This window comes from Eucyclogobius newberryi, unplaced genomic scaffold, assembly GCF_026437365.1.
Source record: "Eucyclogobius newberryi isolate DKJ021-1_F unplaced genomic scaffold, fEucNew1.0.hap1 SCAF_9, whole genome shotgun sequence".
NCBI classification, from domain to species: domain Eukaryota; kingdom Metazoa; phylum Chordata; class Actinopteri; order Gobiiformes; family Gobiidae; genus Eucyclogobius; species Eucyclogobius newberryi.
In genome coordinates, this window is record NW_027316532.1 from 10,855,197 (window position 1) to 10,868,751 (window position 13,555).

The 13,555-nt window shown below is 45.2% G+C and overlaps 1 protein-coding gene across 1 annotated transcript in view; it reads right to left on the reverse strand.

The window, feature by feature from the left end:
- Positions 1-13,555, reverse strand: part of abca7 (ATP-binding cassette, sub-family A (ABC1), member 7) — a 74,499-nt gene that overhangs the window by 44,921 nt on the left and 16,023 nt on the right. The window contains exons 9-16 of the mRNA XM_072439311.1: positions 13,327-13,466; positions 12,300-12,416; positions 11,869-12,066; positions 5,586-5,791; positions 4,803-4,979; positions 4,486-4,708; positions 1,783-2,004; positions 745-949 (exon numbers count right to left, since the gene is read on the reverse strand). Of these exons, the coding sequence (XP_072295412.1) occupies positions 745-949; positions 1,783-2,004; positions 4,486-4,708; positions 4,803-4,979; positions 5,586-5,791; positions 11,869-12,066; positions 12,300-12,416; positions 13,327-13,466 (1,488 nt within the window). The remainder of the gene's footprint in view (positions 1-744; positions 950-1,782; positions 2,005-4,485; positions 4,709-4,802; positions 4,980-5,585; positions 5,792-11,868; positions 12,067-12,299; positions 12,417-13,326; positions 13,467-13,555) is intronic.

A 13,555-nucleotide genomic window follows, 5' to 3' on the forward strand; every position in this document is an offset into this window, starting at 1 on the left:
TAATTGTCAATAAAAAATCAGTAGTTACTTGAGAAATGCCTTGACATGCAATAAAATACTAAGAAATTGTGTATTTATATATACCGTACTTTTCAGACTTTAAGACTTTGAACCCAGCGGCCGATACAACGGTGCGGTTAATTTATAGATATTTACTGGCTAATGGCCACTCTAGCAGGAAGCGCAAGCATTTGACTGTAGAAGAAGATGTCAGTGGACAGTGGTCACTGTATTTTAAGCTTCAAAACCTCTGTGTGTTCTATTACAATCAGACTCATATTCACAGAGAAATGAGTCTAATGAGGAAGTGCATCTAGCGCGGTCATGCCATATACACGGCGGTCTACAGTTTAGAACCTGTCACATTGAAATTAAACTTCACCGTGGAGCAATCAATCTACTCAGGAGCAGATGAATGAGATGTGAAGACACAGACACAGCTAAATCAGCTCACACAGAGTAATCAAGGACAGGACAGAGTAATCCAACTCATTTTCACTGAAAAATGAGTCTTTTGACCATGCTTTACAACATGATCATGAGTTCATTTGTTGGCGCCTGAATGAATTTATATTGTTGTGACCTTTTACCTTGTTTATCTAGTGTCTTACATAATCTTTATTTAGTCTTAAATATTATATAGCACTAAAAGCTAAATAATTGAAACGTTTTTTAAATTTGTACTGATATTTGATCAAGGAAGGCTCACATCCTCCACCACATCAAACATGACCCTCCTCTCACCAGGGAACACGGCCTCGATGTACCAGGCGGCCACAGCGTAAATGAAGGCGTCCACGTAGAGCATGGAGATGGACGTGGCAAAGTTGTACTGGTCTCCACTGACCGGGCTGGAGCGCAGGTTGGACCACTGAATGCCCAGACCCTGCTCCTCGTACTGGGAGAAGTATTCACAGCCAAAGCCAAAGGCCACCGGGGACAGGAAACTCTGGAACAGGCAGAGAAGATGGCGCTAGGCAACAAAACACAAAACCACTGCTCCTGCTCATAACCAGGTCAGGGTTCCACAGTCTCTACCAATACATTTCCCCTTTTCACACACTTGTTTAAATAAAGATATAGCCAATCCCACCAGAGTTTTAAATACATGCGTTCGTGGTGACGTCATACAGCCGGGACTTCCCCATAGCGGCCATTTTAAAAAGGAGCACGCGATATATGAAAACCAACACGACTGCATCCTTTTCTACGGCATAATGAGCTACGAATACTTTGATTCTTTAGACGATAACGGCAAACTAAGTTACACGACAAAGCTCTCATTCCTTGGTCAGTCAACAGAACAATGACCTTACAGAACAATGACCTTACAGAACAATGACCTAACAGAACAATGACCTTACAGAGCAATGTCCTAACAGAACAATGACCTTACAGAACAATGACCTAACAGAACAATGACCTTACAGAACAATGTCCTAACAGAACAATGACCTTACAGAACAATGACCTAACAGAACAATGACCTAACAGAACAATGACCTTACAGAACAATGACCTTACAGAATGCAGGTTTTTGGCATTTTGGCCTCATATTTCCTGGATTTCGTATGTAGTAGACGTGCTGTTGTGCCACTTTCAAAATGGCGGACTCGGTTGCCACTGCACAAGTTCCCGGATGTGCGAACGCATGTGTTACTGAGCCTAAGACATTTTTTCCTGTAGGAATTCTGCAAGGTTTTAACACTGGTAAATAAAGAAATACATTACATTCCAAAAGGAGTGTGCTGAGTGACTGTAGCAGTGTGAACGGAGACTCACGGCCAGGATGCGGTGCACAAAGGTGAGCCGGTCTCTCCAGGCCACACACAGCACATATGGCAGGTACAGGCTGAAGTACATGAGCCCTCCACACGCTGCAGACAGGTTGGCTTTGGAGAAGAAGGTGCTGATGAGGAAGCACTGCATGATGGTGGCTGTGGCGAAGGCTGTGAGGAAGAAGAAGACCACGGAGGGGTCGCTGTAGGGAAGGATGTCCCCCCACTGACGCAGGGACGAGGGACAAGAGAAGGACGAGGGACAAGAGAAGGATGAGGGACAAGAGAAGGATGAGGGACAAGAGAAGGACAAGGACAGAGTGCTCCATTAGGTTGATAGGAAATGGCAGCGACAAACTGGGACATGCTGTTAAAGTTAATAAATCAATAAGAACTAAATGTACAAAGATGTCGCTGGAGCTGCCTTTTCTCATGTCATGTGGAACAAGCTATTTGGTGATCGTGTCTTGCCTAGAGGCACAACAAAAATATGCCTTCAGACAGGGATAAAACTGCTTACTCTCCAGCTGATGGGCCAAATCTTAACTCGCTGAGTCTTACAATCTCTGCTAATCAAATCATCATCAGGGCATTTGGCCTTTTTCCTGTTGTGGGCTTATTAACATTGAAGACGATTCAAAGAATAGAACAATATGTTTTCCATTACTGCCATCAAGGTACAGGAAGGAGAGGTTTCCTTCCTGCTGCTGTCAGATATATAATAAACACATGTGTCATCCACTCTGCAGTACTGTAATATCATGATTTGATCCTCACTTTACCTGTAATTTATGATGTCCATAATCATAGCCTTAACCACTTACTGTGTATACTAATATAATACACTTAAGTCACTTTAACTGCTATTTATATAGCATTTATTCTGTCCATATGCTGTACTGTACTCAGCATAATTAAAACTTATCTTTTTTCTACCTGCGTTTTGTGTTAGATTTTAAAGTTATTTATCTTGTTTCAATTGCATCCTCCTCCTGCTGCTCTGGAACTGTGCATTGTGTTGTACTGAGACTGGGGACAAAAGCGAACCATATTTTAATCATTTTATCTAATACAATTATGGGGTTTGAATGCCACTCATTACATCTACAGATAAAAAGCATGAAATAAAATATAATTTTATATATAATATATAATTGTATATATTATATATAATTCAAAGAACCAGCCTGAACTAATGAGGGATTTAACAGACATTGTAAGTGACTGGTGAATCCTCATCATCTCTGAGAGGGTGTAGTACCTTGAGCAGTGTGATGGTGTAGTAGGGTGTAGTAGTGTGTAGAGGGTATAGTACCTTGAGCAGTGTGATGGTGTAGTAGGGTGTAGTAGTGTGTAGAGGGTATAGTACCTTGAGCAGTGCGATGGTGTAGTAGGGTGTAGTAGTGTGTAGAGGGTATAGTACCTTGAGCAGTGTGATGGTGTAGTAGGGTGTAGTAGGGTTTAGAGGGTGTAGTACCTTGAGCAGTGTGATGGTGTAGTAGGGTGTAGTAGGGTGTAGAGGGTGTAGTTCCTTGAGCAGTGCAATGGTGTAGTAGGGTGTAGAGGGTGTAGTACCTTGAGGAGTGCGATGGTGTAGTAGGGTGTAGAAGGTGTAGTACCTTGAGCAGTGCGATGGTGTAGTAGGGTGTAGAGGGTGTAGTACCTTGAGCAGTGCGATGGTGTAGTAGGGTGTAGTAGGGTGTAGAGGGTGTAGTACCTTGGGCAGTGTGATGGTGTAGTAGGGTGTAGTAGGGTGTAGAGGGTGTAGTACCTTGAGCAGTGCGATGGTGTAGTAGGGTGTAGTAGGGTGTAGAGGGTGTAGTACCTTGAGCAGTGCGATGGTGTAGTAGGGTATAGTAGGGTGTAGAGGGTGTAGTACCATGAGCAGTGCGATGGTGTAGTAGGGCGTAGAGGGTGTAGAGGGTGTGAGGGTGTAGAGGGTGTAGTACCTTGAGCAGTGCGATGGTGTAGTAGGGTGTAGAGGGTGCAGTACCTTGAGCAGTGGATGGTATAGGAGGGTGTAGAACCTTGAGCAGTGCGATGGTGTTGTAGGGTGTAGTAGGGTGTAGTACCTTGAGCAGTGCGATGGTGTAGTAGGGTGTAGAGGGTGTAGTACCTTGAGCAGTGCGATGGTGTAGTAGGGTGTAGAGGGTGCAGTACCTTGAGCAGTGGATGGTGTAGGAGGGTGTAGAGGGTTTTATACCTTGATGGTGTAGTAGGGTGTAGAGGGTGTAGTACCTTGATGGTGTAGTAGGGTGTAGAGGGTGTAGTAGCTTGAGCAGTGCGATGGTGTAGTAGGGTGTAGTAGGGTATAGAGGGTGTAGTACCTTGAGCAGTGCGATGGTTTAGTAGGGTGTAGAGGGTGTAGTACCTTGAGCAGTGCGATGGTGTAGTAGGGTGTAGTAGGGTATAGAGGGTGTAGTACCTTGAGCAGTGCGATGGTTTAGTAGGGTGTAGAGGGTGTAGTACCTTGAGCAGTGCGATGGTGTAGTAGGGGGTAGTAGGGTGTAGAGGGTGTAGTACCTTGAGCAGTGCGATGGTGTAGTAGGGTGTAGAGGGTGTAGTACCTTGAGCAGTGGATGGTGTAGGAGGGTGTAGAGGGTGTAGTACCTTGAGCAGTGCGATGGTGTAGTAGGGTGTAGAGGGTGCAGTACCTTGAGCAGTGGATGATGTAGGAAGGTGTAGGAGGGTGTAGAGGGTGTAGTACCTTGAGCAGTGCGATGAGCAGAGCAGCAGACACCAGGAAAGGCACGATGGCAGAGATGAACCAGCTGAGCCACAGAGTCCCGGTGCTCAGGCCCATGATCCTCATGGTCTCCTTCAGCCGCGCCTCCTTCTCATGGACCACGCCTTTAATGATCATAGCCACCGAGTAGATCCATGCCAGGGTCAAGAAGAGTGGCAAGGAGCGGTTCAGCACACGCAGGAAACTGGCACACATCAACATATTTGCAGGTTATTCATTGATGGTACTTGCAACGACGTCTTCTTTAACATCCACACAGTTGAACTGCATTGACTCACACGTCGTCCACGTAGCAGGGGTAGGGCATCTGCTGCACATAGATGCCCGTGGTCTGTGTGGCTCCTGTCAGGACTGTGGTCACGGCTCGCTCCACCAGGTCCTGGACGTACACAAAGCCTCCCCAGATGTACCGCATGTCACTGAAGGGGTCCGCGGCTGGCCCCGGGTCCCAGAACCTAAACAGGGAGAGGATTTTCTAACCAGGATTGTTCAAACGAGCGTGAATGAAACTAAATGCAACTCCAGGTATGATTTTGATGAGGAAACAATGTTGGAATGTGGTTAAAACGTTTGCATAAATGACATAACTCGCTAGAAACAACAAAAGCTCCGATATCGAAGCTGGACTCATTCAGCACTACAAAGACCGTCTATCCAGAAATTACAAGCAGGTGGAATAACAGCAGCAGCACCTCAAACTGTGAAAACAAACTGTGTCTTGTGTGAAAATGGGACAAGTTTTCGGGAGATTACGCTGAAAAAGCAAGAAAGACTGCGCAATTTCCAGTGTGGTCAGCGAGCGAAGGAGAAAAGCACCGGACCAGCACTGATTGCTCTGAAATAATCAACATAAAAGTAAATGTTGGGAAATATTAATTTTACTCCACACAGTTTACCCCCAGTCTTATATGTTAAAGCAGCCCCAACACTCTCATTCATAAACATGCTTTACAACACGATCATTATACAGCCTACTTGATCTGCTTTCAGCTTTTATACTTTATTTATCCATTTTCTATTCACAGTCCACACATAAATGAACATTAGCTCCTGCCTCGCACCTGTCCTTGATCTTGTTGGTGCGCGTGACATCGTCAATGTCCATCCGGATCTTGTACTTGACGTGAGGAGGCAGCGTGGGGGACGAGGTGTTTGGCAGGAGGAACACCACTCCAGCCCAAAACTGTCTGTCCTCAAGGAGCTCCAGAGCCCTCTGCACCAGCTGGCCCTCGCTCTCCAGGCCCTCCAGCTTGTCCAGGGAAAAACACTGCAGCAAATTAAGCAAACATTTCATCCCAGGTTATCATAACTTTTAAAAATAAAACAATAAAAATCACAATTTCACTTATAAATGCCTAGTAACTAATAATGTCACTTTAAACCTAAGTTTTAAAAGATTTGTTTGCCCGTAGACTTTATTAGACAGGACAACTTAGCATGAAATCGTTTTGAAAGAGATGGGAGGATAAGCAGTAAAGTGTTGGAGCTGGGATTCAGCACTGTGGCCAGCTACACCTGGACTCTGGCATATGTGCCGCCGCCTTAACCCTTCCACCACCCGGAAGCACAAAACAAATGTCTTCAATGTCATTGAAATGGGCTTTCTCACATATGAACAAGTACAAACACGGGAACTTCCAGGCTAGTTTGGACATGTCAAATCCATTGGTTTTATACGTATTTATTATGATTTGACTGGGGAAGAGCCAGTATTTCCATGTGGGAGCAGACATACAGTATGATGAGCTTGGTCACTTATTTCGCGAACAGGTCTAAGAAAAACAAGACAAAAACACCACCAAGAACAAAGCTGGCAGTGCTACATCTAAGCTAGTTAGCTCCACTCTGATTTGAAACTGTCTCTACCCTGCAAATCAAAATGGCACAAACTCATCAAGCTGGCGCTGCTGAAGTCTGCCTCTGCGTTTCAGTGCAGTCTGTCTTTGTTCGTAAATTATGTGTCATCGTGCTCTTACACCCGTGAAGAGCTCTTATCCATCAGAACCACAACTCGGATCTAGTTCCAGTTTTTGTAGCATCTGCTGCAGAATTAGCCCTTCTTCTGGCTAAAAGTGTTGATGCCGCATAAGAGGAAAGCATGCAGGGCCTCTTGTGCGCCTGAGGAAACGAGGCACACAAACGCCCTTACCTGGGATTTTCCTCTCTAATGTGAACTCACTACCAACAAACTGGACCAACTGGCATTGCTAATGAGACAAAACAGACACTTTTCTTCATCTCCTCTTCTCCTCTCAGTTTCCTCTGTCTCTTTCTTCATCTATTTCTTCTCTCCCTCTGTCTCTGTCATGCTCTGTCTCTGTCTCTCCTTTCTCTGGGCAGGTCAGTCACCTGATAACAATTGGACAGCAGCTACTGTCAATGAGACGTTTCATGTTCATCTGGGCCGTGCTCACATTACCTCTGGGTCACTGGGGATCACTTTTATCACGACAGGTCTACATCACACACAGACTCTCTGCACCCAGCTGACTGTGGAAATTATTCACATTTACCACAAAAACCTTTGTGGGATCAAAGAAAAACAGAGGTGATAATGCACTTGCAACACACACTTCTTCTTGTAGCGTCCATCAGACTGTGACTTTGGCACATTGTTGCCTCTCTGGGTGTATCAAGAATGTTTCCATACTAGTGGTGTGTCGTGTACTCTTACACTAATCGTTTTTGCAAAAAACAGAGTCCAGATGACAACAACTGAATCTTTTTCTACATACTAGAGGTGCACAACAGTTTACAAATCGCTCTTATTCTCCTTATTCCGCAAGCCCATCTGGGCGCCACCATTCCACGTAATCTTTCTTCCGGTTGTAGTAGTTAACATAAGGCTGCCAACCTCGAGAGAAAATAATACACAGAATAAAAAAGTGTTTTCAGGCCACACAGAGAATCGGTGCAGCATATTTTAGAGGCAAGACTTTTTTCCCTTATTCTCCATTTAAACCAACGGAATTCCAGCTGGACAATGCGATTACAATGGAGGTGGCGATCAAGTGGGAAAAAAGGGAAAAGTGGGCGGGGCAGAATAAGGTCAATAAAAAAGGAATTTAAAGCAGGCGGCAGCAGTTTTGAGACTCACTTCATCAGAAGTAAGATAAGTGGGCACATGGATCAATACATGAGCACTGCTCTTGCACTGGAGCAAAACATCAGCTCCTGGTACAGAGCAGTCGTACGGGACTGTAGAACCCGACACTCCAACTTGAGCACTGCCTGGATAGATTACAAGAAGGCATACAACTCAATGCAACACACTTGGGTCATTGAATGCTTGGAGTTGTACAACATCAATGGGGCTCCAAGAGCCTTCATAGGGAACTCGATGAGGTTGTGGAAACCCACCACTTGCACCAGTGTCCGTCAAATGTGGCATATACCAAGGTGATGCGCTGTCCCCACTGCTGATCTGCAGAGGTCTGAACCCCCCCACTGCTGTTCTGCAGAGGTGAACCCCCTCACTGCTGTTCTGCAGAGGTCTGAACCCCCTCACTGCTGTTCTGCAGAGGTCTGAACCCCCTCAGGCAAATAATCAACAAGATTGGCAATGGATACCGACTCAGTAATGGAGCTACCATCAGTCACCTCCTCTACATGGATGACATCAAGCTGTATGCTAAGAGCGAGCGGGACATTGACTCCCTGATTCACACCACCAGGATCTACAGCTCAGATATTGGAATGTCATTGGGACTAGAGAAGTGTGGACCACCTTCCTGAGAGAGGGAAGGTGGTCCACACAGAGGGAAGGTGGTCCACACTAGGTATTCAATACTGTAGGTATTGGCTTCAATACCTACAGTATTGAAGCCAACTCAATGGCAAGAACAAGTCCCAGGCAATAAACAGCTACACCCTGCCAGTGAACTGATACCCTGCAGGAATAATTAGTTGGCCAAAGGAAGACATACAGACCACAGATGTCAGGACACGAAAGCTCCTGACCACGGAGGGTTCCATCCCAAATCCAGCACCCTGAGACTGTACACTTAACGTAAGGAAGGAGGACGGGGACTAGTGAGTGTGAGAGCCACTATCCAGGACGAAATGTCCAAGATCCATAAGTACATCAAGGACAAGGCTCCTACAGATGACGTGCTCAGTGAATGTCTCAGACACTGGGAAACAGATGATAAGGTGCTGGAGGGACCATCATCGGAGGACACACCCCTACATGGGATGTACCACCGCAACATAACTGAAGTGGCTGATATCACGAAATCCTACCAATGGCTAGAAAGAGCCGGTCTGAAGGACAGAGGCCCTGATCATGGCAGCACAGGAGCAGGTCCTGAGCACCAGATCTACCACACCAGACAAGACCCAAGGTGTAGGCTGTGCAAAGGGGGCCCTGAGACAATCCCACACATAACTGCAGGGTGCAAGATGCTGGCAGGGACAACATACAAGGGGCACCATAATCAGGTGGCTGGCTGACCCCAAGGACAAAGTGGGAAACACCTCAAAAGGTGGTGGAGAACGACACATGGAAATATCTGGAAAAAGGAACATGAGAAAATAGAGAAATTCCAAGGCCTCAGAGAGGAGCTGGAGAAGGTCTGGAGCCTGAAGGTATCGGTGGTGCCCGTAGTGACCGGAGCACTTGGGGCAGTGACCCCCAAACTGGAGGAATGACTGTTGCAGATCCAGGAAAAACATCAGGCATCTCGGTCCAGAAAAGTGCAGTGCAGGAACAGCAAAGATACTGAAGAACCCTCAAGCTCCCAGGGGCCTCTGGTAGAGGACCGGAGCTTGAGGGAGGATAAATAGAGCCCACCCATGGAGGGTGAGGAAGAGTTATTTTTTATATATATGCTGGATGTGGGATATCTCCAATGTCTGCTATTGTTCCTTCTGGGAGTGAGACCCCTGTGTGGACCACCTTCCATCTGTGTGGACCACCTTCCCTCTCTTTGTCACCATCTCACTGCACTTCTCAAGCCCGAATGACAGCGCAATGTCAGCGCTGTAAATCCAGATTGCGTGGATCAGTGAGTCGATGTCTCGCTCATAGCGTACAGATTGATGTCATCCATGTAGAGGAAGTGTAGACAAACTGATCTGGGGCCAAATTCCTGAGTTGGTATCAATAGCCATTCTTTTTGATTATTTTGCTGAGGGGGTTCAGACCTATGCAGAACAGCAGTGAGGAAAGGGAGTCTTGTTATATGCCACATTTGATGGAGTTTACAATTGGCCTCAAGGGTGGCTTTCCACAACCTCATCGAGTTACGAATGAAGGCTCTTAAAGTCCAATCGATGTTGTACATTTCCAAGCATTCAGTGATCCATGTATGAGGCATTGAGTCATATGCTTTTTTGAATCAATCCAGGCAGTACACAGGTTGGTGTGTCGGGTTCTGCAGCCTTGAGCCTCCTTTTGTTCAGGAGTTGGTGTTGTCTCCTCTAGTGTCTTTACAGATGCCCTTCTGTGCTTTGCGCATGTATTGATCCATGTGCCTATTTATCTTAGCTAATAATGCCTGACACAAACTTCTATGTTGTGGAGACACAGGTTATTGGCCGAGAGTTGGAGTTGGATCATTCAGGATCAAGAAGCTGCCAGGTGCTCATGGAATGCAGTGAGTTTCTTTACCAAGTAGGCCTGAATCATGTCAGCGCCCGGTGCTGTCCAGTTGTCTGTACCTGAGACTCTTTTTTGGATGTCTGGCACTGTGATGGTAAATGGATTCTCTATTTGGAAGTTCCTGTTATGTGCTGCCTCTTTTGTCCCACATACTTTTCCAGTGCCCTTCAGTTTCCAGCCTTACCTACTCTGCTGTTATTACCCATTAAGTGTACATTTTCACTGGTTGAGTTGCGAACAGCTGGTTTATTCATCTGGCTTCATTGTCTCTTGCGGCTGCTATGTACCCATAGCATTTGTGTTGTACCTGGTCAATCTCAAGCTGTGATGGCAGTTTTTGGATGTTGGAACACTGAGCTACTAGTTGTTTCGGGGTTAGCTTTGATTGTGGGTTTTGATGTATCCATGTATCCCACATTTTTTGCAGTAGCCCTTCTGGCAAACGTTACTGGAGTAGTAGCATTACAACAGAGCCTTGCCCTCGCATCTCACCCATTCCCACCAGCTGGGGCACTTGGCTTCAGTAGCTGTTATTTCAGCAACTAATGTTTTGTTTGGCTCTTTGGTCATGGCAGGTAAATTGAGAGTATCCAGAAAATATTGTATTTCTTCTTCTTTGTTTCCTAATATTTTGGTGAAAATGTATTTGTACTTGTTCTAACAAAAAAGCTTTTGTTTTCTAAGCTTCCAAGCTAATCATTTTGAGAATTTTGAACAACTTCCATAATATCTTTGTTTGGTGAAGAGCCAGGTCATTAATCTCACCTCTTATCTTTTTAATTTGCTGTAGCATTTGAGGATCCTTGTTTTTGGCATGTTTAGCTTCCTTCAGCTTTAGTGTGTTTTTTTTTCTTTTTAGCCGAAGTGACAGCAAATATCCTGCCACTCAAAATGGCCATAGCTGCATCCAAGAAAAAAAATAACCATTACTGTTTTCTTCTACATAAGTCTCAATGTCATTTGGCATAATTTATATAAATTGAGGGTCCTTGAGTAGACTAGCATTAAATCTCAAAAGTTTGTTGTTTCCGTTTCAGATTTACTGAGGTGTAAATAGGGGTCAGTGTCCTCTGGAATACCCACAATCCGCAGGTGACCCCTGCGTGACCCCTGCGTTTACGATTATCCGGGTCTTCCACTTCCTCACTCAAGAAATGTACTTGGTTTGTCAATTTTGCTTTGGTTTGTTGTTCGCATTCCAGTCATTTTAAGTAAATGTTGCGTGTAAGCTTTGAGCTAATGGCTAATGCTAGCCTCCATTTTTTTGTAATAAATAATAAATAAAAAGTCTATGACAATCTTTTGTATGAAATAAAGTTCCTCGTGGATGTATCGATTAACAGGCCTGTAGGTCATGTCGTGGTATTTCTTTTACGTGATTGTGAAAGTTAAAGTTAATGAACATAGTCTTCAATCACATAAGACTGTAAACACGACAGAAATTACTGTAATGTCTCTAAAACAGCGTGGAAAGGGAAGAGAGGTCTTAGGTCCGAGAGACAGAAAAGGTAACGGAGGAAACAAGTGCACAGCACATGCAGAGGCCAAAGCCACAAAGAGACAAACCTATCAGAGATGGAATGCCCCGCTCCTCCTGCTCTCTCATATTTAGATATTACATATATTATTACATATTTAGATATTACATCCTGCATTGGTGCTGTGGTTTGTCTTTCGCGTCACATGTAAAGTGCACACAGTTCCACAAGCTTTGAGAAGCTCGGTCCAGTGCCTGTGCTCACCTCAGTGACTTGTGCTAGAGTGCTGATGGTACTGTCCAGGTTGCTATAGATGTCCATCCAGGAGAGGGCCATCCCCGGCGTCCTGGGGCTGTCTGCAGGGGGCGTGGTCAGGAAGCTGGCAATTCTGGAGGCTGTCCAAGAGGTGTCCTCCAAGCGCAGGTTCACCAGCACGGCCACTTCTGGACGCCTCAGCAAGTCCTGCCAAGAACAGAAGAAGAAGGTTACAAAAGACAGTGCCTAAATTGGACAAACCAAGATCTAAATATATCTAAAAAAGGACTAAAACAGAAACACCTCAAACAGTGTGTCTCAGTAGCAGCAGAACAAATGTGAGAAATGTAATTGTAACAAATAGTGCAGCCTCAGAAGTGCAGCCTCAGAAGTGCAGCCTCAGAAGTGCAGCCTCAGAAGTGGCACGCTGCAGCACTCACCTGCAGCAGTCTGATCTCCACACTGGTCTCCATGTAGTTCCTGATTTGAGGGGCCACCTCCAGCCACGCCTTGTTCAGCTCCTGAATGATCTGCAGCTCCTCAAAGGTCTTATTGACCTGTAAACAATCATTTAAGTTGTTCAGTGTGTTTTAATTATCCACACGCAGACACACACACGTACACATATATTCCAACATATATAAGGAACATGAGGAACTAGACAAATACCAAGGGCTCAACATAAAGCTGGGGAGGGAAAGGCGTGATGCTGCCATCACCACGTCAACCACAGCGGCTTTCTTATGCTGTTTATCCACCACCACGATGTCTGGTTTGTTTGCCATTACCTGTATCTAGAAGTCCCGTACGGTCTTGGCTCGGACATTCTCTACCTGTGGAGGTGTTTCCCACTTTGGCCTTTGACCTCCAGTCCATACTCCGCACAGATGTTCCTGACACTATGCCAGCTATTTGGTTATGGCATCCCATGCTTTCCCTGCCAACATCTTACACCTGCAGTTATGTGCTGTTGTCTCAGGGGCCTCTTTGCACAGACTACACTTTGGGTCTTAGAGTGGTAGAGCTGGGCCTCTATTTCTAATGAAGGATCTACAGCGCTGACATTAGGATGTCATTAAGGCTTAAAAAGATGTGTCATTTGGTCAAGATTTTACTTAGTTTTCGTTTAACAAATACTTCAAATAAAAGAGTTTAAAAAGTAGATCTAGTGAAACAATGACTTGCATTTACAAATCCTTTTGGGAAAACCTTTTGAAAACGGTATTAGTTTCCCCTTATTAGCTTCTCCGTTTAGATTGACAGTGTCTCTCCTGTTCCTCCAGCATCACTTTTCTTATGTACTTTATGATAAACAGTCAGAGAGCTCCAAACCAGTTCACTTTTAATAATTGCTTGTCGTTAGCCAGGAGGACCAGGAATAAACTAATCAGAGGTTAATCGCAGAAAGTAATACAAATAATAATAATCATGTACAGTACTCAGATATGAAGCGCTCTTAGGCCACACCTCTTTGATGACTCGCTGGACGGCGGGCGTGTTGGGCGTGTACAGCAGTTTACCGATGAGCAGAGGCTTCATGGATCTCCACACGATACGAGACAAAGGGTTTGACTCAAGGCCCAGGACCAGAGACTTACAGAAGGAGGCTGCAACACACATATATACAGACACATATACAGACACACACGAGACACACACAGACACACACACAGACACACACACACAGACACACACA